The sequence below is a fragment of the Carassius carassius genome, chromosome 40 (genome assembly GCF_963082965.1).
Source record: "Carassius carassius chromosome 40, fCarCar2.1, whole genome shotgun sequence".
NCBI classification, from domain to species: Eukaryota; Metazoa; Chordata; class Actinopteri; order Cypriniformes; family Cyprinidae; genus Carassius; species Carassius carassius.
In genome coordinates, this window is record NC_081794.1 from 7,827,362 (window position 1) to 7,854,734 (window position 27,373).

The following is a 27,373-nucleotide window of genomic DNA, read 5'->3' on the forward strand; positions in this document are numbered from 1 at the left end:
TTAAGAGAGCAATTCTGGGCACTCACTTCCTCAATATTCCCTGCTAGATTGTTTCTTGCTGGTTCAATCTAGTAGTACCTCACTCTAATCGACCTTAAAAATGCCATTAGTTCTTGTTGATTGTGAAGACAATCAGTATGACACTGAAACGGTTTAAAAACATTAACCTTCTTTAATTTTGTTTCAGAAATTGCCGTCTGACAAACACAGACACACATTTAAGGAAGAGATGGTATTCCAAGATAATAGTCATCCTCTAATGGTCCACGATTCTGTTTCAAATAATGTCAAGTTTGAGATCTGAGTGTAAATATAAAAATATGTAGAAAGCTGAATACAGACAACAACATTTCATGATGATTTGCTGATGTATAGGCTACATAAGGACAAAATATATGGTCTGTTCCAAAACCTAGTGAACTACTTGCCAAACATGACCGATTCTGAAAACACATAGGCAGCCACTCTGTGAAACTGTGATTATACAAATGGTAATCAGTCTGCCATAAAACATCGTTACTACATTCTTAATATAATACAACTAATTTTCATAAGGGAGGCTTACAAATAAATTGCACACATAAAAATGGGTAATACAATTATTTTTTAATTACATAAAATTATTTTAGTAGATACTTTTCAGTAATGAATAAAATATAAGATTATAATCAACATTTACCTGCTTCCTTCACCATCTTGAATGGAATCATTCTGCTCATCACAAGCTTAGGCAGCTTACTAGGTTTTGGAACAGCATAAATATATACGTTTCGGAGTGTTAGTGAACTAGCCAGCACTAAATTCTCATATCTACCGTATTTTTCGGACTATAAGTCGCGAGTATAAGTATAAGTCTGAGTATAAGTCGCATCAGTCCAAATATATGTCATGATGAGGGAAAAAACATATATAAGTCGCACTGGACTATAAGTCGCATTTATTTAGAACCAAGAACCGAGAGAAAACATTACCGTCTACAGCCGCGAGAGCTGAGCAGCATAGAGCGCCCTCTCGCGGCAGTAGACGGTAATGTTTTCTATTGGTTCATTTCTCTTGGTTCATTTCTCTCGGTTCATGTCAAATTCTTTTTGATAAATAAGTCGCACCTGACTATAAGTCGCAGGACCAGCCAAACTATGAAAAAAGTGCGACTTATAGTCCGGAAAATACAGTATTTACAAAGGGCTCATTCTAACATGGTATACTAATGAATAAACAGAAAATGACTTGGAAGATATGGGGGAAAAAAGTGAGAAAGGACATTTCCTTTTCTAAAGCTAAGAGCAATATTCAGGCGGGATGATGGTTGGACTAGAAAGTGTTCACTGTGAAGGAGTGTGGCTCCGGACACACATTCAGTAAAAGTCTGAGAACCAGCTCATAGGTGAGCACGAGGGAGGTCAAGGGTCAATCTCCTCAGGAATGATTGTGAGGATGACGTCTTCATTGCCGCGTCGTACCACTGCTCTCAGACTGTCGTCTTTCTTGATAGCCGTGCTGACATCACTGGCTGATGTGATCCTTTGACCGTTAATGCTGATTATGACGTCACTCTCCATCAGACCGCCACTGGCAAACAAAACAGGAAGCAGTTAAAACTGACTTAAAATTAGGTTATTGTTCTAACTGTGCTTTTATTGGCTTCACATTATTGGATTCTCATTACAAAACAGTATTAGGTTTTATTAAGAGGTGATGTCATTATGTCTAAGCTAACTTTAAAGGGGTCATGAACTGAGAAATAAAAATTATCTTGATCTTTTGAAATATAAGAGACCATTGTACTATAAAAACATCTCGTAATTTTCAGAACTCAAAACTTATCTTTCCTGTCAGTCTAAAATCAACTTATATTGAAGCTAATTTGCCAAAATGACAGGCTGTGGAACGGACAACTCTATGATGTAATAGTGTGGCTAAACACCGCCTACACAGAAGAAGATCAATGCCTGCTTCTACATCGCTGCCTATTTAGCCACTCCCACCGATTCGTGCATATATCGTTTACAAGAGAGACAAACACACAGGTCTATGTGGAAACCAAATGCTAAAGATGGCAATAAGATGCTGTGCAGTACCAAGTTGTTTTTGCATTGTCTTTCTTCTGATCTACTGATAAAAGTGAGCGTTTACTTCCGAGTCTACAATCCGCTTATTCAAATGGAGTGTTCAGATGAATGGGGTGAAAAACAGGACATAAAATAGCCTATTACTTCTAAATTATGTTAAAAAAAAACCCATCTTGATAACATTATAAGTGGACCTCAGAGAGCAGTACTTAATAAAAATAAAATAAAAAAGAGGCAGTTCATGACCGTTTTAAGCTCGATTGTTTAGTGAGAAACTCATTTCTCCTCAGTTTCAGAATATATTTGGCTCATTCTCATTAAGTGCTTAGGTGTTGGCTTAATACTGATATAGTTTTATGTAAATATTCATTCTAATCATCCCTTTCTGTTCAATCTTATGTTTTGACATTTCTCATTTAAAAAAAATGGTTTGATATTTCTGACAATAGTTTCTTTACTGATTTTTTTTTTCTTTTTTGAAAAATTACTGCGATAACCCCCTTTCGGAACATTTATTTGTAAGAGAGTTTTTTTAAGATATAGTTTCAGAAATGTTCATATACTTACAGCACCATAACCCATGAGAGTCGGCTCTAGTTGAATTTGTAATAGTTACATGTAACTGATTATGCTGGAATTCATGGTAATTTCCTGTAGATTCTAGCCACAATTTGTTCCTATGTGCTGTACTCGTATACTAAATTGGCTACCCACAATGAGAGGAAGTGGCCACTTATGTACTGTTCACATCATCTGATTTAAGCTAAAACTGTGTGGACTACTTGTGATTCAAAGTTCTCCCACACACACAATGAAATCCCAAAAGTTAATTTTAGTTACAAAAACGTTTAACTTCTAAGCGAAATAAAAAATAAAAAAAAGGAGAAAGCAGCAGTTTGGAAGATGACTATTTTGGAAAATGTTCATTTAAACCATTATGGATTCAAATAGAGCATCTACATGGTAAATACAGCATCACATATAAACTGCTGGACAGCATAAAAAAATCGGTTGCACTTTATCTTACAGTACGTGTATGTACATGTACTTATAGTGTACTTACAGTGTATTTATCTATAAAGTTCTGGTAATACAAGGTAACTACATGGGGTAGAGTTAGGTTTAGGGGTAGGTTTAGGGTTAGTACCTAGTTATTACATAGTTATTGTAATTACTTTAATAAGTACATAGTATGTACACGAGGAACAGGATTGTAAAATAAAGTGCTACCAAAAAATCAGTGCACTTCTTATTGTGATCTGGTTTGAGTGCACATATCCCTCCAACCACCTGACTTCATTCTTGCATGTACCTCCACTTTTCCCTGTTGAATATGCTTGGTGTATTGTATAAAACTAGAGGCTACCTGCGATGGGGTACTTACACTTCAGCCGGTGTTTTGGGGATAACTTCAATGACGTACGCTCCAGAGGTGACATCTGGGAAATCACTCTGTTTTTCCTTTAGCTCTTTAGCAAGTCTGTGAGTGACACAGTACAGACATAAATATCATGCTTTCTGGTATCCAGCTTCTGCTATGTATATGTAAAATGGAAATTGTTTACATGGCTGATTTAACTGATTTAAATGTCTTTCCATAATTAAAAATGCACAAAAGTATTCAGAAAGCACATAGACTGCATTTGAGACTTACATTGGGGTTAATGTCATCATTCTTACACCGATGTACTTCTTTTTTGTGGCTGTTTTTCCTGAAAACAAATATGGGATATTATTAATTGATACTTTTATGAACTTTTGATTGGAAATGTAAGTGTTTCAGATTTAGCACATTTAATCGATCATTATTCTCCTGACCTTTAGCCTGTCTGTCGTGAGACTCGGCCAGGAACTGTCGGATCTTGTCCGAAGGAATTGCGAAGGATATTCCTGCTGTCACCTTCAGCGTGTTGATTCCTATCACTTCACCATCCTACAGCAACAGACCCAAGAATCAAGACAAAAATGTAAATGTGAACTCACACAAACACACCGCACATCTGCATGCCCAGATGTCTTCCTGTCATAATGGGATGTTTCCTCCATTGATCATTATGCATGCACACATGTGTTTACGGTCAGGGTTGACTCAACACAGAGCCCTTCTGCCAACATATGTTTCTAGGCTCATAAAAACATGCTGGCTGCATTCTGTTACTCCTGATAATTCACTAAAAATAAAACTCAAGCTGTTTCATTATTTACATATGCGAAGAACATAATAACAAAGAGCAAAACTCTTACCAGGTTCACCAGGGGCCCTCCTGAATTACCGTACTGAAACACAGAAAGAGTTTGGATTTATGAAATTCAGTGATTATTTTTTTTCTCTTGGTAATAAGGAACTCGTATATAGAATAGAATAAAAAAATATATGTATTTCACAAGTAATTTGATTTTACATTATTAACCGTTTCTACTGTATTTTTGAAAATAAATATATATTATTCCAAACTTAAAGTGTAAATATCATGCTAAATATAAATTACTATATTATATTTGTGCAGTGTAACATAGCTATTTCTATCATGGTTTAAGCTTTTAAATTATTTATGACTTGAATTACATTTTTTTTCAATGTATATATATATATATATATATTTATATATATATATATATATATATATATATATATATATATATATATATATACATATATACATATATATATATATATATATATATATATACATATATATATATATATATATACATATATATATAAACACACATGCACTCACTGGCCACTTTTTTTAGATACACCTGTTCTATTGCTTGGTAACACTAACTGCTAATCAGCCAATCACATGACAACAACTCAATGCATTTAGGCATCTAGATGTGGTGAAGACGACTTGCTGAAGTTCAAACCGAGCATCAGAATGGGGAAGAAAGGGGATTTAAGTGACTTTGAATGTGGAATGGTTGTTGATGCCAGACGGTCTGGTCTGAGTATTTAAAAAACTGCTGATCAACTGGGATTTTCACACACAAGCATCTCTATGGTTTACAGAGAAGGGTCCAAAAAAGAGAAAATATCCAGTGAGGACGAAAATGCCTTGATGAAGTCAGAGGTCAGAGGAAAACGGGCAGATGGGTAAGAGATGATAGAAAGGCAACAGTAACAGAATACCATCTCTGAACACACAACACGTTGAACCCTGAAGCAGATGGGCAACAGCAGCAGAAGACCCCACTGGTGCCGCTCCTGTCAGCTAAGAACAGGAAACAGAGGCTACAATTAGCACAGGCTCACCAAAATTGGGCAATAGAAGACTGGAAAAACATTGGCTGGTTTGATGAGTTGCGATTTCTGCTGCGACATTCAGATGGTAGGGTCAGAATTTGGCGTAAAGAACATGAAAGCATGGATCCATCCCGCCTTGTCTCAATGGTTCAGACTACTGGTAGTGGTGTAATGGTGTGGGGGGTATTTTTTTGGCACACTTTGGGTCCCTCAGTAGCAAATGAGCATTGTTTAAACGCCACAGCCTACCTGAGTATTGTTGCTGACCATGTCCATCCCTTTATGACTACAGTGTACCCATCTTCTGATGGCTACTTCCAGCAGGACAATGCACCATGTCACAAAGCTCAAATCATCTCAGACTGGTTTCTTGAACATGACATGGCTGGGGAAGTCATGGCCTAGTGGTTAGAGAGTTTGACTCCTAACCCTAGGGTTGTGGGTTTGAATCTCGGGCCGGCAATAACACGACTTAGGTGCCCTTGAGCAAGGCATCGAACCCCCAACTGCTCCCCGGGCGCCGCAGCATAAATGGCTGCCCACTGCTCCGGGTGTGTGTTCACGGTGTGTGTGTGTTCACAGCTCTGTGTGTGTTCACTGCTCTGTGTGTGTGCACTTTGGATGGGTTAAATGCAGAGCACGAATTCTGAGTATGGGTCACCATACTTGGCAGAATGTCACGTCAATGAGTTCACATTACTCTAATGGCCTCCACAGTAACCAGATCTCAATCCAGTAGTGCAGCTTTGGGATGTGGTGCAATCATGCGTCTGCAGCAACTGCATGATGCTATCATGTCAATATGGACCAAAATCTCTGAGGAATGTTTCCAACACCTTGTTGAATCTATGCCACAAAGAAATAAGGCAGTCCTGAAGGCAAAAGGGGGTCCAACCCGATACTAGCAAGGTGTACCTAATAAAGTGATATATATATATATGATATATATACACACACATTATTTTATAGTCTAAATCTAAATCATGGTAGAAATAGCTCTTTTAGAGTGAATTCTAAAAAATGACAACTTCTTTTATTCAAGTCAAGTATTATTTACCATCATTGATTCAACCTAAATATAGTATATTAATTTATATTTAAATACTAATTTTTATAGGATAAATCATGGTTAGTTATAACATAAGAATGGAAACATCATGAATAGAGGAAGCAATAAGATTATGATAAACTACTTCATAAAATATTAATTTAGTCTTTGATATTTTGTCTTCACATGTTCATTACAGAAGCTGTGTACTTAAGTTACAGTCTAGTATCTTTTTATTTATTTATTAATACATATAAATGAAACTAAGCATCATGTCACTGACCTCACTTGGCCAACAAACTGTTTGTAGTCAGTGCATGATTAATTGTGTTTGGGCTCACATTGATGATGGCATCTGTCTGGATGTAGTCCATGTCAGAGTTTCGCAGGCCCAGCTCTTTGCCCCCTCTCTGGGTGGTGCTGACGATGCCTGTGGTCACTGTGTTCTGAAGGGAAAATGGACTTCCGATAGCAACCACAAACTCGCCTGGTCTCAGATCAGCTGACCGGCCCAACAACAGCACTGGAAGTTTCATCTGCAATATGAAATCAAATACAGCATAAGATTTTGATACCATTGTCTCAAGCCATAATCCATCATTTTATTCAAATTAAAACAGAATTAAGGATTTTCTAATGTCTAATGAAAATAAGTTCTTCATTATATTATTATTAATATGGTATTTATTTGATCAAATAAATACATTTATTTACAAATATTAAATATTTTAACAATCATTAGTTAAAGTAATAGTTTACACAAAAACTAAAATGTACTCATTAGCAGGCCATTTGAGATAAAGAAACACTTAAAAACTTAAAAACATTTGGATGGCCTGACAGTGAATACATTGACTGGGTTTACTATTTCTATAAAGTAAAGTTTCAAAACAAAGCAAAGTAGAGTAAAGTAAATACAGATGTGAAATTACCGGGATCTAACTGGGAAATTACTGAAACCTAAGCAAAAGTCTGTATTTGATATCCATTTAATGTCATTGTGGTGTTAATCTCACAGCTGCGATTTTTTATGTAAGAACATTCTTAACATGAGGAGATTCTTGGGTTGGGAGGAGTGTATGAAGTGGTTTGGCAAGCTGAAAATGATTGCGCCATTGACCAGGTCTAAAGTCAATGCCGCAGTATTTATTTATTTAAAGGAAACGTTAGTAATATACACCTATAGGCGGGTGCACAACGCACGTACAGTACACTCTGCTTTTTACACACCGGAACGCACAGCAGCACACAAACATGCCAAATATTAAAAATGAAAGGATTACAATGTAAAATATTATTATTTACATAGAGATAAACATGCCTACATGTCACAATGGAAAGTCATTGCATGTATCAGAATGACCTATCTGCAATAATCGTGAATGAAATTGGCAAATTATTTTACCAATCATTGCAATACACACATTTCTGTCATGACAACTCTGATTGGCATGGTAATGTACATACATGACAATGTTAATGTACTTAGTCTTGGCGTAATAGATCTGCTATTGTATGCTGCTTCAGGAGAGCAAGTACCAAGACTTGCTACTGCCAATACATCCACAACATACTGCTGTGAGCATGTAAGAAATATTGCTGCTGCACATATATAAATAACCAAATAATAATGAATAACCCCCATAGCATAAATTATCACCCAGTAGCAGATCTATACAAGTGGAGCTGGGGAAGGTGTGGGTTTCTGAAGTGTACTGCAAACTGCTACAACAAGCATTAGCCAAGTATTTGAATGTTGAGCAGCAAGCTCATATGCTACCGATAAAGGAGAGAACCAATCAGTTGTGACATGTGATGATGATGTCATTGTGTTATACTGAGTTATACCTATTGGACTGCGCCATTTAGAGTTTTATTGTCAGACCTTTGTATGTATTTAAACTGACTCCTCAAGATGAAGGTATCTATCAACAACCAACAAGCCAGACACTGTTTCCCCTCTTGAGAAGCATTCTGTCTTTGCTCTTGCAAATTCTGCCATGCAAATACCAAATCCACCATGATGCAAGCGCAACTGGCTTTTAAAGGGAATGGAAGATAAGACTCTGATTGGTTTATTGCATGTTATGCCCAAAACACACCCATGACTCATTAAGAGAATAGGTACAATCCTTTTGGACCATGCACCTGGAGCGCCAACCATTTTGTTCATCATTAAAGTAGCAAAAGTGGATTCTGAGACACCCTAAGTGCACCTGCACCAAGTGCTTCGAACCATGAGCAAAGAGCCCATTGACTGGTTCCTCTAAAGGCAGTTACTTTGTTGCCTCACTACTAACCCAGGCTCATTAGAAAAAAAGCTTATGTTGTGCCAAAATTATATTACTTTGCCTCTTGCATGTTTCACAACCAGTGTTGGGCAGTAATGCATTAAAAAGTAATTTAATTTAATTTTCTAAATTAGAGTTTGAAGCTGAGGCCTCTTTACGTTACTGCCACATTACATTGCTGACAGAATGCGGTGTTTTATAATCTAGAGATTGTAAAAAGGATGTAGCCTAGCATACGCACTGTTGAGTGAAGTGCCAGTGGAATAGAGACCTGCACCCATGAGACCCGACACAACAGCACCACGGGACAAGATGCTGCTGTGAGTGGGTAGACGTGTGTGTGGGATGCGGGAGAATAAAATGATTCACGGGACTCCCGCAAAATAGAAATATCTAAACATTAAATATCTAAAACAAATAGATTTTTATTCATCTATTGCACAAAAGCAACATGAACTAGTATAAAATATAAAAATATATAAGCGGTGCAAGCATATATGCAGAGTGTTGAGCAATGCAGTGCTGAAATTTGCGTGCTCACGAATCCTCTAATTATAACTCACGAATTGTAGACATTATGAAAGATTCATTACTAATTACTTATTACTTTTGAAATAAAGTAATCAGAACAGTAATGTGATTACTTTTAAAAGGAGTAATCAGTAATCAGTAATTTGATTACATTTGCAGAGTAACTTTCCCAACACTGTTCACAACGCATTCAAAGTGTAACATCCAGTGAGTGGTGCTAAAAGTGCTGGAGTTTTATTTGAAGAAAAAGTGAAAAAGGTTTATTACATTGGTTGCTGTACATATCTCATTAGTTCAGAAATTACACCATTTTCATCCTTTTCATAGGTTCTTAGGTTCTTTTAACAAAGCAAATCTGTGCAACTGATCAAGTAAGTGAACTACAGCTCATTAATTCTGTGTTTGGAATTACATGGAACGATAAATCCTGGTTATGCACCAGACTGTGAACTTTCTGTTGTTTGGAAAAAATAATAAATCAAAGTGCAATTAATGCCTGCGGTGACCCCAGCTGTATGGTTGACACCATTCTGAGTCAGATTACATCCTCCCTTTTCAGTCTTGAGATTTCAACACCATTCTCCTTCTGGCAACAGGAAAAGAGGGAGGAAATGAAGCAAAAGTGCAGCGAGAAACAGAAGAGGCTGCTCATATCATCAAGCTGGGCCTGGATTGAAAACATAGCTGTTGAAAGTCACAAAACATTTCAGATGTGTAATCTGAGAAAAATAAATAAAAAAGAATACAAATAAATTACTTATAGTATTATTTATATGGGATGTCCTTTTCTAATGCCTCATCACATACTGTTATCTATCTGCATGTGCACTGCTGGTATGTACAGCTGTCAGCTTGTAGCCTAAGGATAATTCCAGATGCAGGAATAGAAATTATGGTATTCTTATTAAGGGTAAAGACGATTTTCAAAAAGCTGTAATGACATTTGGCAAACATGTTATCTATGTGCTGAGTCAAGCATAACTACTACTGCTTAAAAGATGAAGTGCTAAACCTTTTTCATGTAACTCGTCCTGTACTGTGCTACAGAAATGTAAATGAATAAAGAGGCTGCATAATTATTCTAAATAAAATTGAAATTGTATTTTCAGTATTTTAATTTCTAATGTAAATAAAATGGTTATAATAATCAAAATATTTCTTTTTATTTATTTTTTTATTTTATTTTAGAGAACACCAGTAGTATAATTCTGTCTTTCTTTTTTAAATCATTGGAGTTAAAACTAATAATATATTATATTATATTATATTATATTATATTATATTATATTATATTATATTATATTATATTATATTATATTATATTATATTATTTTTTTAGTGCTGTCAAATTATTCATCGCGATTAATCGCTTACATAATGAAAGTTTTTGTTTACATAATATATGTGTGTATATTAATGGTAATATTTATACATGCATGTGTATAAATACAAACACATGCATGTATGGATTTAAGAAAAATATGTTATGTTTATATATACAGTACAGACCAAAAGTTTGGACACACCTTCTCATTCAAAGAGTTTTCTTTATTTTCATGACCTGAACCCAATCGAGATGGTTTGGGGTGAGCTGGACCGCAGACTGAAGGCAAAAGGGCCAACAAGTGATAAGCATCTCTCTGGGAATTCCTTCAAGACTGTTGGAAGACCATTTCAGGTGACTACCTCTTGAAGCTCATCAAGAGAATGCCAAGAGTGTGCAAAGCAGTAATCAAAGCAAAAGGTGGCTACTTTGAAGAACCTAGAATATGACATATTTTCAGTTGTTTCACACTTTTTTGTTATGTATATAATTCCATATATAATTCCACATGTGTTAATTCATCGTTTTGATGCCTTCAGTGTGAATCTACAATTTTCATAGTCATGAAAATAAAGAAAACTCTTTGAATGAGAAGGTGTGTCCAAACTTTTGGTCTGTACTGTATATATATATATATATATATATATATATATATATATGAATATATAAATGTATATATAACATTTTTATCTAAATATATAATGTATGTGTGTGTATTTATATATACATAATAAATATACACAGTACACATACATATATAATGTAAACAAAAACATTTATTTTTGTCAATATTATATTATATTATATTATATTATATTATATTATATTAGTTTTTCAAATATGTATGGCTTTCTTTCTTATGTGGAACTATCTAATTAAGAGACACATACGTGGCATGAGAAAACAGACAAAAGATGAGTCAAGTCAAGTCATGTCAAGTCTTTATTTTGCCAGAACGACCCACATCGCCTGGAATTCATTTTGGTGAATTGGCTCACACAAGACAGTACAACATAACATATTATACAATAAAAACATGAAATCTAAACAGAAAACAAATACTTAAATTACTGCTAATAATTAGTAATAAAGCTAATCAGACCAAGTGCTAGTGTATTTAGTAACCCTAAGAAGAAGGAGTGTCATGATCGGTGTTACAAAGAACCACGGGAGAGGGAACCAATTGCAGGTAAGTCTTTTATTAAAGGGTAATCCAAATAGAGTAAATAGTCCAGGCAGGGGTCGAGACCAAAACATCCATCCAAACATAAACAAGACACGAACACAAGGCAAGGACAAGAGCTGACGGACATGAATTAAACATTCAACAAGGATTCCGTGACACATACTCAGACAGACCGGGTATAAATACACAGAAGGTGAATGAGGGAACTGGAGACAGGTGGGGAATAATCAATTAACTCAAACAAGGAGGAAGGTAACCAAATAAGGGAACAGACAGTTAATAAGGTGACAGACACCGTGGGAAAGGAGGACATCTAGTGGAAACCCAGGGACACAACCCAGACACTGTGACAGTAGCCCCCCCTCTACGGAGCGGCTACAGAGACCAGGAGGGAGGCGGACAGGTGGAGGCTCAGGGGGAGGGACGGAGGGCCAGAAAAGGAAAACATGGGGAACAGACACCAGAAGTGTGAACACCAAACAGGGAGACCAGGAGGGAGGAGGACCGGAGGAGGTTCAGGGGGAGGGACGGAGGGCCAGACTGACAGAGAGGAACAGGGACAGGAGTGAACACAAAAACAACATGAAGCCCCTCCAGGGCGGGGCAGAAGACCACCACGTCCGTGTGGTGGAGACTGGAGTCCCCCAGGGCGGAGCAGAAGACCACCACAACCATGTGGTCAGGACGGAAGCCCCCCAGGGCGGAGCAGAAGACCACCACAACTGTGTGGTCAGGACGGAAGTCCCCCAGGGCGGAGCAGAAGACCACCACGTCCTTATGGACGAAGCCAGAGTCCTCCAGGGCGGAGCGGAAGACCCCCACAGCCGTGTGGTCGGGACGGAAGGCCCCCAGGGCGGAGCAGAAGACCACCACAGCCATGTGGTCAGGACCAGAGCCCCCCAAGGCGGAGCAGACCTCCGTGCGGCTGGACCAACGGGACGACGAAACTCTGGTAATTCCCTGGTGTCCTTACTGGACTCCAGAAGATTGGTGCTGGCCTGACACTGCTCATGAAGATCATTGGTGACTTGTATTTGCTCATGAAGATCAGAGGTGACTTGCCTTTGCTCATGAAGATCAGAGGTGACTTGACTCAGTCCCTGAAGATCACCGGTGACTTGACTCAGTCCCTGAAGATCACCGGTGACTTGACTCAGTCCCTGAAGATCACCGGTGACTTGACTCAGTCCCTGAAGATCACCGGTGACTTGACTCAGTCCCTGAAGATCAGCGGTGACTAGCCCTGACTCTGGAGGATCAGCGGTGACTAGCCCTGACTCTGGAGGATCAGCGGTGACTAGCCCTGACTCTGGAGGATCAGCGGTGACTAGCCCTGACTCTGGAGGATCAGCGGTGACTAGCCCTGACTCTGGAGGATCAGCGGTGACTAGCCCTGACTCTGGAGGATCAGCGGTGACTAGCCCTGACTCTGGAGGATCAGCGGTGACTAGCCCTGACTCTGGAGGATCAGCGGTGACTAGCCCTGACTCTGGAGGATCAGCGGTGACTAGCCCTGACTCTGGAGGATCAGCGGTGACTAGCACCTGACTCTGGAGGATCAGCGGTGACTAGCACCTGACTCTGGAGGATCAGCGGTGACTAGCACCTGACTCTGGAGGATCAGCGGTGACTAGCACCTGACTCGACTCTGGAGAGTTCACTGGCACCTAACTCGACTCTGGAGAGTTCACTGGCACCTGACTCGACTCTGGAGGGTCCACTGGCACCTGACTCGACTCTGGAGGGTCCACTGGCACCTGACTCGACTCTGGAGGGTCCACTGGCACCTGACTCGACTCTGGAGGGTCCACTGGCACCTGACTCGACTCTGGAGGGTCCACTGGCACCTGACTCGACTCTGGAGGGTCCACTGGCACCTGACTCGTCTCTGGAGGGTCCACTGGCACCTGACTCGACTCTGGAGGGTCCACTGGCACCTGACTCGACTCTGGAGGGTCCACTGGCACCTGACTCGTCTCTGGAGGGTCCACTGGCACCTGACTCGACTCTGGAGGGTCAGCTGAGACTCTCATCCTGTGCAGCGGCGCTGGGCAAGCAGCCATCTTGGGCCATGACTCTGGACAGGCGGCCATCTTGTACTGTGGTGCTGGGCTGGTGGCCATCTTGTACTGTGGTGCTGGGCTGGCGGCCATCTGGGGTTGTGGTGCTGGACTGGCGGCCATCTTCTACTGTGGCGCTGGACCGGTGGCCAATTTGGGCATTGGCGCTGGGTTAGCGGCCATCTTGTGCTGTGGCGCTAGGCTGACGGCCATCTTGGGCTGTGGCGCTGAACCGGTGGCCAAAGTGGGCATTGGCGCTGGGCTGGCGGCCATCTTGTACTGTGGCGCTGGAACGGTGGCCAATTTGGGCATTGGCGCTGGGTTAGCGGCCATCTTGTGCTGTGGCGCTTGGCTGGTAGCCATCCTGGGCAGTGGCGCTGAACCGGTGGCCAATTTGGGCATTGGCGCTGGGCTGGCGGCCATCTTGGGCTGTGGTGCTGGAACGGTGGCCAATTTGGGCATTGGTGCTGGGTTAGCGGCCATCTTGTGCTGTGGCGCTTGGCTGATAGCCATCCTGGGCAGTGGTGCTGGGCTGACGACCACCCCGCCGGAAGAGACAGGAGTGGCTGGGGCATCCCACCGAAGCCGATGCTGCAGGTAGCACACAAATTCCCAGAATCCCAGTGTCTCTAACTGCGCCATCTCCTCCTGAGACACTGGATCATCCAGCCCGCCATTAAAATAGTCCTTTAGGGCCGCATCGTTGTAACCCATGCCCTCGGCCAGGGACCAGAACACCTGAGCCAGGGCCCCCACTTCATTGCCCTCTTGGCGGAGGGCGATCAACCGAAGGTACTTGGTTCGCCGCTCCGCCATCTTGGCTGGGGAACGGAAAAACGACATACCGCTGGTTCCCTGTGTGACGGAATCCTTTTGTCACGATCGGTGTTACAAAGAACCACGGGAGAGGGAAACAATTGCAGGTGAGTCTTTTATTAAAGGGTAATCCAAATAGAGTAAATAGTCCAGGCAGGGGTCGAGACCAAAACATCCATCCAAACATAAACAAGACACGAACACACATTAAACATTCAACAAGGATTCCGTGACACATACTCAGACAGACCGGGTATAAATACACAGAAGGTGAATGAGGGAACTGGAGACAGGTGGGGAATAATCAATTAACTCAAACAAGGAGGAAGGTGACCAAATAAGGGAACAGACAGTTAATAAGGTGACAGACACCGTGGGAAAGGAGGACATCTAGTGGAAACCCAGGGACACAACCCAGACACTGTGACAAGGAGGGCATAGCTGTGTCTGTAAAAGGAAAGTAGATAGAGATTGTTGTTGTGAGTTGAGAGCCCTCACAGCCTGCGCGAAAGTGCTATTAGAAAAACGGGTGGTTCTGGATCTTATGCTTCCTAACCTTCTGCCTGATGGTAGAGGGATGAAAAGGGAATTAGCAGTGTGTGATGAATCCTTGAGTATTTTCAGACCAGTTTTGAGTAGACGAATGTTATAGATGTCACAGATCTTAGGGAGGTCCAACCCAATTATTCTTTATGCAGTGCTAACTACCCTGTTCAATGCAGACTTATCCTCCGCCGAGCAGCTACCCCACCATACGGTGATGGAGAAAGTGAGAATGCTCTCTATCAAAGCTCTGTAAAAGTGGAGCATTCACCCCTTGGATACTTTAAATTTTCTAAGTTGTCTCAAAAAGAAAAGTCGCTGATGAGCTTTTTTAACAATCTGGCTGACATTAAGGTTCCATTTAAGACTGGAGGATATGGTGGTTCCAAGGAACCTGAAACTTTCCACCCACTCTACAGTTTTGTCCTTGATGGCCAGGGGTTGGAGCGACTTAATATTTTTGCTCCTAAAATCAACAACCATCTCCTTGGTTTTGGAGATGTTAAGGGACAAGCTGTTAATTGTGCACCACTAAGCCAGTAAGGATACTTCTGTTCTGTAGTCCGAATCATCATCATTAGTAATGAGGCCTACCACAGTGGTATCGTATGCAAATTTAAAAATTTTGACTGAGTCATGATGAGAAAAACAGTCATTGGTATAAAAAGAGTATAAAAGGGGAGACAGAACACACCCCTGGAGGGTGCCAATGCTGGTGGACATTGATTTTGACAAAAGGTTATTAACCCTAACCACTTGAGATCTATCAGTTAAAAAGTCAAGAATCCACTTACATATGGACTCCTTAACCCCCAGCCCCAGGAGTTTGTCACACAGTAATCCAGTAAAACCAATCTGAACTGATGATATCTCATAGAATTACATTTTAATTACTAAAAATCAAACAAAAATGTGCCCGATGAAATGTACAAGACAAAAGCATGTCTTAAAGTTTAACTGAAACCCTAACAGAGGGTACAGAGGACAGATATGAGAAAACAAGCCCATATTTTTGAAAGCGAGTGGCGGGAGTATGGGAGAATCGCAGCTGAGCATTCCATTCGGTCTTGTTTGTAGATGCACAATCAATGCTTAGCTAAAGATAACATGCTACTGTTCTACTCCTTCACTCACTCCCACAACCTCTGACTGCATCTGACAGCCTACAATCATGCTCTTAAAGTCAGCAGGCTGCGTCCTGGACCAAATTTGGCCTTGCTAAATTTAGTCTTTAAATTACATGTGCTTTTGTGTGTAAATCAATATATGTTATATTTGCCGACCATCCCTTCTCTAGTTTCTCGACACTGCACCTGTTTGAATTGTCTTAGAAAGGCATAATTTGAGTCCTCTTTTGCTCTTATTATTGCAATAGCATAAAACAGAAAGAGATAATGGTGAAAATGTGCCCTCCTCCTAAATTTTAAATACCACTTATCCCTGACATGCAGTTGTCTTGTAACAATGCTCATGCTTCTAACTTCCTGTTTCCAATAAGAAATAGGTCAGTGAAGGACAGAAAACAACATTCATCAGATCATTTGATTTTTTCTCATCGTTCGTTTTAAACATCTCTATTCAGAGATGTTTAATCTCTGCGTCAGCTTGAAACCTGACACTTTACCCCTTGCTGAGTGCTACTCAATAAGTATAGGGCATTGACATTTAGTTCTGACTGTACTGTGCAAACTGGTCAAGATGATCAGGTGATCATGTAAACACATGAGGCGATGAGGGACAGCAAATGACTATCAAGAACTCCTTGTGAAACTGGAAGTGGAGTAGAATCGCATCTATTTTTAATTGTTTAAGTAATTTTAAATGTTATATTAAATCATAATATTTAAATATGTTATTATTATTGTTATTTACATTTATTGTTTTTATTCCTTATTTTTTATTTATTTATAAAGTTTTTTATTTAGTATAGGCCTACAACTCAACATAGTTTGACACGCATATTATGGTTGAAAAATAATAAAGATGTCAATGAAAATATTTTTTAAATATAAATGTGTGTGTTTATGTTTACATAACAATTATACAGAGTAAATTTAAATAGTATACATTCTTGAATATGGAATTTTATATAAGCATCCAACTATAGAAACTTTGACACTAATACATTCTTTGAATAAACAATAAAATTATTCCGTTCTAAAAATGTAAAAGATGTTTTTTTTTGTTTTGTTTTTTTAACTCCCATAATAATAGCTACAATTCTGCTTTAGGCATCCAGTTTATTATTATTTAAATTTATTGTATTTCATTTATTATATTATTTTTATATTGATCAATATGTAATTTATAAAGAAGTTAATTAGCATGTTTATTTATTTACTATTTTTATTTTATATTTATATGTAGGCCTACTTTAAATAGCTGACACTATATTGTTTGAAATACAAATTCTTTCTCATATACCCTCTAATCCTGAGTCTAGATGTTTCCTATTTTCTTTTATTTTCTTTTTCCATCAGTCAGCTAACCAAAGCATAATGTTCATTGATCGTCCTACAGGGCGATTTAATCAGCTTGTGTTGTCTGTAACAGTGGAAACGGATTTGACGACTATTTCATTAAGTCCCTCTAATCTCTTTACAAGTGGATCATTGAAGTGAATTTAGAAAGCTCTCTGAGAAAGAAAACAAACAACCCCTGGCAGACCCACAAAGATGAATTATCCCAACTGATAAGTCTGATTTTACAGGACCGTTTCCTCAAGGCAGAATGACTGGCCTGATTTCAGACAACTCAGCCTCGATGCAGGACCAATCTGAACTGATGTTTTGTGTCTGTTTGTCTCCTGCTGACACTTTATCCCATGACTCAGTGTGCTCAACAGCCTCAAGATGCCCCATTTATCAAGGAAGGGGTTATTGGGAATTGCTTTGTATTTAATTCAAGACTGTTTTATTTTTTTTATTTTTTTTACTACTGTATGTTAAAATTCTGGGTATGATTGTCAAAAATAATCCAGACCTATTTGGAATTAATACAATTCACCACAATTCATAAAGTAAAAGAAAATGACATAAAAAGTTTATCTTTTATACTCACACATCAAGCTCAAACAGTAGAGTGTGGCACTAACAATGTTCAAATCAAATTTTTATCATATGAACATAAAATTAAGGTTGAACCACTGATGTCACATGGACTATTTTAACAATGTCCGTACTACCTTTCTGTGCCTTGAACGTGGTGGTTGCGTTGCTGTTTATGAAGGGTCCAGAAGCTCTCGTATTTATTTAGAAACATCTTAATTTGTGTTCCCAAGATGACAGAAGGTCTTACGGGTTGGAACGACATGAGGGTGAGTAAATAATGGCAGAATTCTTATTTTTGGGTAAACAGTTCCTTTAAATCTTTAGTGTATGCTGTCTAAAGGCATCCTGGAGATGTAACTATTTTCAATGTTGAAGATGTCCTCTCAGCACTTCCATAAAGATGGTAGGAAAACCAGCCATATTCTAATGGCATTCTCTCTGTCTTAAAGTGACCGTCCTTTTTGCATGGACTTAATTGATAAATTGGTTAAAAATATAAAAAAACAACTATATGCAACTATCCTGATTCAGAAAACATCTATAAACACAATATTGGATGGGACAACTCTTCTGTAAAGAATTCCATTTATTTGAAAAGGTTGTTGACTCAAACGACACATGATATGGATATGTGTTTACTGTGAGCAAAACTAGAGAAAATCAATCCCAGCTGAGTCCTTTAATACTCCCATGTTCTGCCAGAAAAAGCAGGAATCTTTGACTCTTCCTGTTTCTCAGCAACCGTAAATCAGATCCCATCGGGCTGGTGTTTTCAAAGTCACAGTCACCCTGGAGTGGGTCAAACTGACTGTCTAGAAATTTCTGACTTGGGCTTTATGTAATTTGACAGACTGGCTTTGTTTTTTGCCAAATCTTAGCTTTTATCATCACCTCCACAACTTTAATGGCAAGGCAGGCATCAGTATAACACACTAGATGTGAATGCAAGAACACAGTGCCCTGAAGATTCCAAATAAATTATTGCTGTGTATTTCTCACAGAGGGATATATTCATAAATTAATTGTGACATTTCAAAAACATGGCTCTAAATCATCCATTTATCACTTTTTCACACAAATTCTGAATGAAGGACTTTGCAATAAGGAGTCTGACCCAATTTTGGTGTCTTGCCCCATCATGGAAAAACTCAGCAAGACTGCTTTCTTGGAAGACAAGACCAAACCCTTTCAAATATGTGCTGAAACAACTCAGGATGAATGACGACTGCATGTCTGCCAGACTTCATCTCCTGAACACCCCGAAGGATGCCAAGACTCCTTGTATGTCTTTGAACTGGCATCGATCAACTTTGAATGCAAAACTGCCAGAACGAATGTTTGCGGCCTAACTTTGTGGTATGCATTAACCACTGGAAAAGTACACACATAAAAAGAATTCAATGACAAATACAGCCGCTGTTTACCCAAAAAAATGTTTACCTTCATTTGTATAAGCAATTGAATGCCAACAGTCAAACGTTGAAGGCCGCTCTTTCTTTGCTCTGATGAGTCAGGAAGATGTGTCTGAGCAAGACTTCTACACTACATGGGCCTAAACCAATACCAGCTTCAAAAACTGACCCAGATATTAGGAGACATGTGTCCTTAAAGGCAAATTTCCACTAATGAGGCCTAATTAGAGATATGAAGAACATAAGGCAAGTCACAACAGTACCAGGGTAGCCTGCTGGCATTGCAAATGAACAAATATCATCTTCATATTATCTTTATGGTGCATTGACATGAATTCCTTTTCATTGAGAGAGAAATGATGCCAGCAGGGCTTCCCAAATTACTTTAAAGGGACATTTCAGATAGAACAATTCCAGCCAACTACACTGAACAAACATATAAACGCAATATTTGAATATTTGATTTAGTATAATTCACACTATTTTGTTTTTAAGCCAGGTATGTGAATGTGCAGTGGCCTCAAAAAGTATTTGGACACTTTTGCCACAATTTAAATGTCCCAGTTTAAATGTATGACAAGTGACATCTGCAATGCTAGAACCATTTTGTTTTGCATCAGTTTTGCAATGGGTTTTAATTCACAGGCATGGACATGGTTTTCATTGGCTGCATGAAGATGTACTTCAAAGCTACTTTTTATACTTTTTAAGAATATTTGCTTGAAAAAGTGGCTTATGCTATTCATTTCAAATGATACATCTTTGTTTGATGTAGTATTTTGTACCTAATTAACTGATATTAAGACATTTTAATTTTGACTGCAGAGATATTATGTTATGTTATGGAGATGTTTTTATTAAAATCTTCAAACTCAAAGTTAAAATAGAAAATGATTAAACACAAATGTGTAAAGTCTAAGGAAGTTGCACATACTGTATGCTGATACGTTCTCTTTCTCTTTTGTGACATTGGCTAAAATGTACCACTTTTGGCTTTGTTTTCTAATTGATACTCTCTGCAGTCCTTTTTACACTGCTTTGACTGTTCTCTGTAGATTCCCTGTACATAATCGAATCGATGGCCAATCTACTTTACAGTCATTGCCTTCAGCAAGTATGAAATCAAAAAACAAAAACATAGCCAAACTGGGACATTTTAGAAAATGTAGATATCCCAGACAGGACAGGTCTGGGAAAAAGAGGATGTTTGGTCACTCTAAAATTAAGAAAAATAAAGATATTTGCATGCTCAAACTTTAATCAAACACCCCATCAGTCTTAAATACAACTGCAGACAGCTGTACATCTCAGCTGGCATTTTGAGACTGTTTAATGACAGGGACTTTTCCTGAGACTGTAGTAAATTAAAAAGCACACAGTTTTGTCAGGCTTGTTCATCTGTTTGTGTAGTCTTCTAATAACATGAAGCTACTAATGGGCAACATAACCCACATCAATGAGCATATCCCGCAAAACCAAAAAATTCTGAATAAAGAAAGGGCCCAGATAAAAGAGACAAGATTGAACCTATCCTTCTGCATATACTATTTTCTGTGGCAGTCTGAGATTTTGTGGTATCCATAATCCATCCTTGAATTCTAGTTGCACTCCGCTTGAGCAGCTATTTTCAGTCATGCAAGTTCAGCTCCTCTTCAACTGCGTAGGGAAAATATGGAAATCTCAAATCCCATTTTCCAAACAAACATTTCAATTACATATTTCAAATAAGCAATCAAAACTGACATAAATGGTAAACCCCCAGATGACATATATTTCAGGTTGGTCCAGCCAATGCATGTGCAGTGTATCTCAAAGGCTGAATGCAAGGGTCAAATAAAGACCAGATATTTGTTGATTGCCTCTTTTATTTGGAAGAAGGGACTTATTTTTCTAGAGCTGCCAGTGTTCCAATTTCTCCTACTTTTTAGTTTTATTTGATCATAATACTAAACATTTAAAAATCATCTCACTGAGATATATTACTGGGAGATATAGAGTGAAAACTGAAATGTACATGCATTTTTAGTGTTAAAAATGCATTTTTAGTGTGTTTACTGTTATAAAGACCTTCTTGATTTAGATTAAAAGCTTTTTTGCCTATATACATATCAGCAACTTCACTACTGTAAATTGCATAATTTTGCTATTTTTTTCCTCCTTAAATATGAGCTCCTTATTATGCTCCATCAAAGCTGGATGTATCAAATATGATACTCAAAAAAACACGTGCAAACTTTTTTAAATATTTCTGTTTAAAAGTTCAATAAACTGTTCAGATGACAGTGCTGCATGTTTTGCACACATTTGTGATTCTTGTGTGCAACCATATCAGTAATATTACAGAATCTGTAAACCAGAACTTCCTGAATGTACATTAATTCAATAACAACCATCTAACAGATCTGTCTATTTCATCTACGAGCAACGTGCTTGGCAGACAAATGAACAGCTGTTAAATAAAGACAGACGTGTATAGTCAGACCTTGAGTGGAAATACATCCTGACACACAGTCCCTCTTGCCAAAGCTTGCGTATAAACAGCAGATATACACATTTTTAAACATTCACACATGTTCACTGATGTTTCATAAGTATCATGACCCAGATCTAAATGCAGAAGACTCAGTGTTAGTCATCCTTACCTGATATTTCCCCTCATCCCTCTCACCCTGATGTGGCCTGTCGAGGCCCGTCTATAACATTTATGTAATACAATCTGGAACACAAAGAGTAACATGCTCTAACATGCTCTGCTGGCATCTGTTTTCCTCTGTATCTCTGCAGGGTATGCTTTTCTCATGCAAGGTTTGGCCTGTTTCACACATATTGCATCTGCAAAGTTACAGCAGCAGCATCGCCACGATTCTTGGGCCGACAAAAAACTTTCATCTCAGGCCCCGTTTGCAAAAAAAGTCTCTTTGTCCATTTGTCCCACCAATTAGGCTATGTGCCACAGTGTAGAACTAGAAATGCACAGTTATTATAAAATGTGTGGCTGATACTGAGAATTACTTTCATGCTATGGCTGATAATTAATGTACGATGATAAAAGTGTTTCACTCTTTCAAGTTTTGTAATGCTGGACTAATAATAATAATATATTTTAATATATAAACTATGGTAAATCCGCATTATCTAATTAAATATGCATTCATTTGCATACATTTCCTGAACAAAAATTTGACATTCGAAAAAAAGTCAGGGTCTTCTTCACATTTTTTTCGTAGTTTGTTGATATTTAAGAGATAAAGGTTCTTTTTTATCACTTCATAAATCAAATATACAATCATTAAATGTAAATTTGAACCATACTTTAAAGAGTGAAAAATTATATAAATCAGGTAAATGTTATATGAGCAAACCACTGTTAAAATCGCCAGAATATTGAATATCCATAATAAATCAGTTTGGTGTATGTATGTTTGGTGTATGTGCAGATTTCTGGCTCAGTGTAGTAGATTTTGATATTTTTATTGGATATTATAATATTTGAATTGAAATCTACGGACAAAAATAGATAAAGTGTGAATAAGTGTGAAAATGAGATAGACAGTTTTCTCTCCAATAGTAAAAAAAAAAAAAAAAGTTGTAAAGGCAAAATATCTTTGTATGTATATGTATATATATGTATATATATATAATTTTTTTTTTTTTTTGCATATAGTATCCAAATAAACCCAAACTTCAAACTGAAGCTATAAACTGCTAAAATGAAGCAAATTATTCAGATCTGCTAAATATAAAATAGCTTGTGTGCCAGTCACTGCATGTGGAATCTGCATCGAACATTACAGGGTAATTCCCTCTATTTTTATGTGGCTTCATAAAAAAAGACTATATAACTAAGACTGAGAACATAATTAGGTCTACGGTGCATTTTTTCTCTATTTTCTGCTTAATTCAATGTGCTATGCACAGCAAAAATAAGTGCACATAAACTATACTTCTAGATCTGTTCTGTGGCACTGCAACACAGTGACTCAATGCTTATGCATGCAGCCTGAATGACTACTGTAACATTAACGCTAAAATGAACATTTTGTTGGGTGCTTAAATGCAGATGCAAGATACAGACCTAAGTGCACTACATCCAACAAGCTGTCTAAAACAAGGTCAACAAGTTCCTCAAGCTGTTTTGGGGATGTGAAATGATGTTGATTTAGGCTGCAATGTTCTCTCTGGTTTAAGGAATTGGCTAATTTAGTGGGAAAAAAAGAAAACAAGAATCAGATTAGATCGAAAAGCACAGTGAGCAACCCTGAGAAAAAACAGGTGTAAGCCTAAGCCACTGGAAGGCAAGCCTGCAACCTTTAGGTAAAAAAAGCATAACGGCTAATGCTAATGCTGTGGCCATAGATATGTATTGGCGGTATGTAAGGAAGGAGACCAGAGGCCACTGTATGATTGGCTGAGGTGTCTTGTGATCCAAATTAGTTGTTATGCTTTTTCCAGTGGTAATTAATACAGACCCTCTAATCTCCCAATAGTAAGAAAATATCTGTATAAGTGCAGACAGGGCCTCCCTTAGGGCAGTGCAACTGGCCCAGCGGGTGAACCCAGCCCGTTTGGTTTTCTAGAGAGGGGATACATTGAGAGCCTTTTGACATCGTAAATAATCCGTAATGAGTTTGAAAATGACTTCCATCCAAAAATAACCAGGCAAACAAGAGGGTTGCTGTAACAACCCTGCAGCATATTTAGAAACAGCATGAACATTTCCCATGTCTGTCCTGTCCTGTCATATCATTTTAAATAGGAAGACGTATTCTGACATGGAAATCTCAGTGGTGACAGAGACATGAAACAATCAAACGAAGTCTGGCATGAAACTCAAGCTGAAAAGAATATGAGACAGTTACCCAATATAAATTATTCACAGAACGGCAGTGACTAAGCCGAACCTGAGCCAGATTGGAAGGGGGAGCTATGCATGAGAGTCCGGAGAGGAATTACAGAGACGTGGCATTGCTGTCTGCCAACACAAAAGCCTGTAACTGGTACCAAACCCCAACAAACAGTATTGCCATTCCTATTGTTAAGTAAGTCCTGCACCACTTACGATCATAAGCATTCTGGATCAGTGCTGCCTATATATTAGGTAAATAAATCTGAATTATATAACTACATATGCTTTTTTTTAACCACTATACTATTATCTAAAGATATTATGTACCCATGACAATTTTAACATATTTGAGAATATTTTAGATAAAGCTTGTACAGTATATACTGTAGATTATGAAATTGGTAGTTTTGGTCCAGGATGCTGATTGGTCAGTACAGCATTCGAGCTGTACTAAAATACTTGACATATTTACACCAACTGTACAACATGAAACCATCTACTGTGTATGTCTCCATGAAGCACTCAGAAAGGAAACTGTTACTGTATATGTTCTAGTGGAAGGATGAAAAATTTGCATCTGTAATATTTTTATGTAAAAACCACTTTATAAAAGCATTAAGGCACTTGAGACTGTGGTATAATGTAAATATAGTCACTCTGTTGCATGGAATATAAACTTTTGCACCTTATTTAAAAAACAAAAAGATACTGTTCAGGATTTATAATTAAATTGTAATGCTTTTCATAAATATTTAAAAATATATATTTTTTAACACATTTATTGTACTTTATCATACGTACCTATGCAAGGTTAAACCTATAATCCATTATAAAGCATTATCATTATATTGCATTATAATGCATTACAACATGATATACTGTACAACACAATATTTGGTGTCTTCACATGAAATGCTACAATTTTTAAGGCATAACTATAAATAAGCATTATGATTTATTATGATTTATTACTTTATAATTATAAAACCTGGAACTCATTATATGTGTAATTAAAACGAATTATGAAATCATTGGAAACATCCATACTTTAACAGTATGTAACTTTTTTGTGCAAAATCACATTTTCCACTGAGTGTAATTAGTTTAATGTGCTGTCAGAGTTATATGAGCAATTCTAATCAAACCCTTGTCAAAAATGGTCTCTTCATGTGTTTTTATTTAAAAAAATTTTTTTTTTACCCTGTCTGGGTGTGGAGGCAGGCTTGTTTAGTAGAGCAATTCAACATGACTTATCTGGATCTGTCTCTCTTCCTGATACAGAAGTGCCTTATTTAAAGCAGGGTCATTATCCTCAGAGCCAAAAAAAGCATATTTCTGCCTGCTTCTATGCTTACTCTGTTGGGAAAATGGCATGAGATTACTTTGATGATGGGGCAGCTTCTTGGGTCAGGCATGAATTTTGTTTGCAATTCATTGCTGAAGATCTTACATCATGGAAACAATCTCAGATGGTAATTTAACAAGACTAGGCATGTTATCAATCTCTTGAAAATGAAAGCTCCTGAAAAAGGAAAATCACTTGATTGCTCATCTAAGTATGTCACAAAAATATGTGCATTGAGTTGAATGCACATGAACGGAAACACAAAGTTGTGACTGCAAGTGGGAAAACCCAAACTTTGTTTGAGCCCAGAGTTTCCAAATTGAGGGCATGTCAGTAAAAAAACATGGCAGACGCAATAGATGCAGCATCAGTATTAACTGTAAATTTGAAAATAAGTAAAACATTTTTTATTTACATTACAAATACCTAAGTCACTACTATCAAAATATGATATTATTGTACAATTATGGAAGAATATATCACGAATTGATTAACAGTACCTTCATGAATTAAACAAAAAACATTTGAAAAGCATGAAACACCTGATGCACATTCTTATTTAATCTTTTTGACGAAAGTATAGTTAAAAACTTACATCAGCAATTCAGAATTCACCCAGCTTCATAAATAAATAAGTAAATACATCATAAATATGTAAACAGTCTCCTCACGAAGTGCACAGTAATCAATTTCAATGGAGTTTGGTATTAGTTTGCTGCTAAGCTAAATATGTGATACTCTTATAAGCATTAAATTCATAGCAAATTTAATTTAATTTCATTTATTTCTAAAGCACTATTCAAACAACAAGGAGTTGCTCCAAAGTGCTACAGACATTAATAAAACATTTTGGTAAGGGTAAAATCACATCATAAAACAACAACACAAAACCATAAAAGCAATAAAACTCAGCCTTCTACACTCGCAAAGGCTATAGAGAGGAAGTGGATTTTTAAGTGACTTTTAAAAACGGCTAATGTAGGAGCAGATATGATAGGGTAGGTTGTTCAATAACTTAGGGCCAGCTACAGCAAAGGCCCTTTCACCCCTTCTCTTGAAGGATGCATCTAAAGCTGCCCTAAAATTTGAATAAAAGAAGGTACAGTATGATGCCCTAAAATCTTACCTATGCAGGGTTCTCACTAGATTTTGGAAAAAACTGAGTCTTAGTTTATATGTGGTATCCAAAACCTGAGTGTGACATACTATATGAACAGGTACTTACCGGAACGTCTATCTTGATGAGAGCGATGTCTGCTTTCTCATCTACGTCTTTGATTTTGGCTTCATAGGTGGCACCAGACTTAAGCTCCACCTTCACCCGGTGTTTGTTGGCTACCACGTGAGCATTGGTTACAATCAGGCCATCTTCAGATACCATGAAACCAGAGCCACTGGCCACCGCCACTTCCCGCTTGGAGAACATCATTCTAAGAAAGAGGAATGAAGAACTTCTTGAAGATTACTCTTGAGGAGCAACCTCCTCATAATACCGTAAGACAACTTTCCACAGAGGAATGGCAAAGAATTATGGTTGCTCAACATTATTGATTTGACTATATTTTCCAGCTAGATTTGAGACCAAGGAGGAACTTCCTCTGACAA

The 27,373-nt window shown here is 38.0% G+C and overlaps 1 protein-coding gene across 1 annotated transcript in view; it reads right to left on the reverse strand.

The window, feature by feature from the left end:
• Positions 1–1,175: 1,175 nt before the first annotated feature.
• The window catches only part of htra1b (HtrA serine peptidase 1b), a 37,337-nt gene continuing 11,139 nt past the window's right edge, over positions 1,176–27,373 (reverse strand). Inside the window, exons 3-9 of the mRNA XM_059531939.1 lie at positions 26,994–27,198; positions 6,706–6,900; positions 4,314–4,346; positions 3,888–4,002; positions 3,724–3,781; positions 3,454–3,549; positions 1,176–1,569 (exon numbers count right to left, since the gene is read on the reverse strand). Of these exons, the coding sequence (XP_059387922.1) occupies positions 1,401–1,569; positions 3,454–3,549; positions 3,724–3,781; positions 3,888–4,002; positions 4,314–4,346; positions 6,706–6,900; positions 26,994–27,198 (871 nt within the window). The 3' untranslated portion in view covers positions 1,176–1,400. The remainder of the gene's footprint in view (positions 1,570–3,453; positions 3,550–3,723; positions 3,782–3,887; positions 4,003–4,313; positions 4,347–6,705; positions 6,901–26,993; positions 27,199–27,373) is intronic.